The following is a 3,961-nucleotide window of genomic DNA, read 5'->3' on the forward strand; positions in this document are numbered from 1 at the left end:
AAGTTTTCAGAATCTTTTCTCTTTTCACTTGAAAGCCAGAGGCTCGCTTCTCTCCGTCTCCCTCCACCCACTTTGTGCCAAGCAGCTGCGACTACATCAACTACTACAACTCACTCCCTTCCTTCCTTCCTTCCTTCCTTCCTTCCTTCCTTCCTTCCTTCCTCCCCCCCCCTTTTTTTTTAGCCTAGAAGAAAGATTACCTTACCTCCACTTTTTCCTCCCTTAAATGTACCCTTCTGGCCAGCTGTTCCCTGGTGCCCACATCGGGGTATTTGGTTTCCTGGAACAAGTTTTCCAGCGCCTCCAGTTGTTCGTCTGTGAAGATGGTGCGGTGTCTCCTTTTCCGCCGACAGTGGAGCTGGTTAAGAAGCTGCAGCTCAGTCCGGGACAAGGTGCCCACGTTCATGTAGGGTAGGATTTGATGCGGGACCGGAGACATTAGGACCGAGCCTGTCCCTTCGTAGCCTGGAGAAAAGAGCAAACGAAGGTGGCAGACCTTTGAATTGGCCAAGTTTCCGGATCGCGCCACACCCCATTCCAGTCCGCCCCCGTCCCACGCAAAAGAGCAAAACCAGAGCTTGCTTGGTTGGTTGCTGGAGGCGGCGGATTGATGCTAGGGCGGGTTTTATCGGGGCCTTTCGATTCTGGACTCATTGCTGGGAATTATGGGGTGGGGGACGCGGAATCTCCCGCTACCACAAAGCTGAACTTGTACCATTCACATCGGTGGAGACGGCAAGGCAGGAATGTGAAAACTCTCGACTTGAGGAATGTGAAAACCCTCGACATGCAGACCCCTCTCTATCTTAGCCCTGGAGAAGCTCCCTAAAGTTGCATCCCAAAGATTTCATCCCCTCCACCTCACCCCCCCCACCCCCGCGAATGATTTAACTAAGGAGTTCACTAAAGACACGGGTGGTTATTGCCCTAAATTTATCCTTCCAGTTACGTAGAAGAGAGTGAGTTGCGTTTATTTAAGGGGCTGAAAATGTACATTTTGCAGCCACTTCTGCTATCGAGCAATAATTAATCCCACTGAATGAGCACAAACCCCAAAGTGAAAATTACTTTGTAGGAAAGAAACCCGTACATTTAAGACGCTACATTCAAGTAGGAGAATTGCTACTTTTTGTGCCAGTTTAAAAAGTTCTGCAATGGATCAGAAGGTCGTCACCGGACTTGGAGAAAGGGAAGAAGAGCTGATTCCGAGTATGTTTCTAGAAAAGACCCAACCGGCTTCCAGGGTTGAGAACCGGTCAGGGCAGAGGCGAATCCAGCTAAATGGAGGAGCATCTCGATTTAAAGTAATTTCCTCCCTATGGATTTATAAGGGTCTGTGGGGTCCTTGATGCTCTCTGATATCGGTTGTTTTCTTGCAGACGTTTCATTCCCCAAGCTAGATAACACCATCAGTGCTAGTAGGGAGATTCCCTGCTAGCTACTTACCTAGTTTGGGGAATGAAACGTCTGCAAGAAAACAACCAAGATCGGAGAGCACCAAACACGCCTCTTTTCAACCCTTAGCTACAAACATTCTCCTTTATTATAAAGGTCTTTCAATGTCAACGGTGAGTCTCAGTCACCCGCGTCATTGTTATCCCAAAGGTGCTTTTTTTCAGGAAGCAGCTGGGTTTTTTTTTTTTTTTTCTTTGAAGACGTTTGGCTTCTCATCCAAGAGCTGAAGAAGCATCTTGGGTTCAAAGAAAAACAGGAAAGTCCAGTTGCCTCGTGAAAAAAGCACCTTTCAATTTTGTGGCAGCGATGTAAACACCATCACCATCATCTTGGCACAAGGATGGTTGGTCAGCGCTATAAATCACTAATGAGATAGTGATTTAAATATTTAGAAAGGTCATCCTCAGATCGGATTCGCTCCTATTTCCCCCCTCCCCACCTATTTTAATGCAGGGTGAATCTGTTTATATTTTGTTTAATTCTCGGTTCTGGGTCTGCTGCTGCTGCTGCTTCTTTCAAGGGCATAGGAGCGTTCTAAATTCTGAATGTATCTATCTGAAAGTATATTCCATTTAATATGTTGTTTCAAAGGAATGTTTGGTTAGGACCGGAAAGTTAAAATCGAATTAAGGAGAATTAGGGTGACTGTTTCAGAAAGGAGCAGCTCAGTTATAACTAAATGTGTAACCTTTGCTTATTCAGTCCTTATTTCAGTAGGATTTAATGCCCGATAGATAAGCCTTGAGACAACTGTGTCATTAAGCAAGGCAATTTGAACGTTGTCAGAAATATTCCCAAGGAAAAGCGTGGGCTGCCTTAATTTCAGTTGCACGCATTTGTCAGAGCGCGTAAATACAATCGTGTCAGAGAGGAAACCAGCGCTAGTCCCGGTTCTCAAAGTCATCTGGAGTCCAGGTCGCCTGGATTTAGGATCCAGCGTCACTTCCAGCCAGCGCGAGGGACTCGACCGCAGAATCCCAGCGTTGCGTTGCATTCCGTCACACGCTGTCGCTGCCGCCGGCAGCCGGGAAAAGGAGGACGGGGGGGGGGGGAACCTGAGCACCGCGCCCTTCCAAATTTCTGCGGGGGAAAGGAAGTTTCAAGTATCTCCCCACCCTCGGCCACAGAAATTGCGCCTCTCTGTTACTTTCCTAAGAATTACCTGAGGGGGGGGGACAGGATTGAGGGAGGGGAAGGGCAATCCGGAAGGAATTTTGCGTTCTTTTTATTTCTCCTCTCCCTCTCTCCTCCCCGCTGGAGAAGGCCCCCAGCATCGCGGAGGAGCGGGGCGGGGAGTGGGAGAGGGCTAATTCTGCCTTACCTGTTGCCGGGACGCAGGAGCACTGCTGAGCGCCGAAGGGCTGCACGGCGCCGCAGCAAGAGGGCCCCACCGCCGATGCCTGGACGTGAAGTTGCCCGTAGTAATAGTTGCCGTAGCTCCCCAGCCTAGATCCACCGAGGGCGGCCAGGTTAGACGCCGGAGCCACGGCCCGCGAGTAATATCCGCCGTAGTCGCCGCCGGCGGGGCCGTACAGGGAGTCCCCTCCGTGGAGGCTGGCCGAGAAGACGACGGGCGCCGCGCTGGGCTGAGACTGCTGCGCCGCGCCGGGCTGGGCTGGCTGGTGCTGGTGCTGATGGTGCAGCAGCCCCGACTCCTTCCCGCGGGGTCTGGCCGCCAAGATGCTGTCGATGCTGAACATGCCAGCGGGCATCCCCTCCGGCGCTCTGCTCGGAGGGAGGAGCAGCGGCGGCCGCGGCGACGGGACCTTCGCCTGGTAGAGGCCGAGCGACGTGTGGCCGGAGCTGGGCCGGCCGGAGAGCCCCGGGGCTACGGGGGGGACGCGAACCTAGCTTCTTGGGAGGAGGGGGGCGCGGAGGAGCCCTGCAGGGCAGCCGTTCCTTAAGAGGCCGAGCGGGGGGAAAGAAGGAGGCTCTTCGCCTTGGGACTCCGTGCCATCGTCCTCCCCTCTTCCTCTTCCTCTTCCTTCTTCTCCTCCTGCAGCTCCTCCTCCTCTTCCTCTTCCTCTTCCTCCACCTCCGCGGCCGACCGTTTCCTCCTCCGCTGTCAACTGCCTGGAGTCTCTAATCCGCTCCGACCTCTTTCCTTTTTTATACCCGGGCAACGTCATCCTGGATTGAATTCCCGGCTCTAGGTCGGATCGCGAATGAAACTAGTTTTCCCTCTTTGGGCGGGGGGAGGGGAGCGCGGAGAAGGTCCTCTTCCTCTTCCTCGGCCTCCGCGGGGACCGGGAGGGGGGAGGAATCGGGAATAGAAGCCTTAAAGAAAAGTCTCTAATCCGCTCCGACCTCTTTCCTTTTTTATACCCGGGCAACGTCATCCTGGATTGAATTCCCGGCTCTAGGTCGGATCGCGAATGAAACTAGTTTTCCCTCTTTGGGCGGGGGGAGGGGACGCGGAGAAGGTGGGGCCGGTGGGCGTGTCGGCAGGAGCGCGGGGGGAGGGGGAGGGGGGAGGAATCGGGAATAGAAGCCTTAAGAGAAAAGA

At 53.3% G+C, this 3,961-nt stretch overlaps 1 protein-coding gene across 1 annotated transcript in view; it reads right to left on the reverse strand.

Annotated features, from left to right (window-relative positions):
• Nucleotides 1–3,538, reverse strand: part of GSC (goosecoid homeobox) — a 6,078-nt gene extending 2,540 nt beyond the window's left edge. Inside the window, exons 1-2 of the mRNA XM_039356198.1 lie at nucleotides 2,777–3,538; nucleotides 206–465 (exon numbers count right to left, since the gene is read on the reverse strand). Coding sequence (XP_039212132.1) covers nucleotides 206–465; nucleotides 2,777–3,167 — 651 coding nt within the window. The 5' untranslated portion in view covers nucleotides 3,168–3,538. The remainder of the gene's footprint in view (nucleotides 1–205; nucleotides 466–2,776) is intronic.
• Between the last annotated feature and the right edge of the window lie 423 nt (nucleotides 3,539–3,961).

The sequence above is a fragment of the Crotalus tigris genome, unplaced genomic scaffold (assembly GCF_016545835.1).
Source record: "Crotalus tigris isolate CLP2741 ecotype Arizona unplaced genomic scaffold, ASM1654583v1 scf7180000018806.1695572, whole genome shotgun sequence".
NCBI lineage: Eukaryota > Metazoa > Chordata > Lepidosauria > Squamata > Viperidae > Crotalus > Crotalus tigris.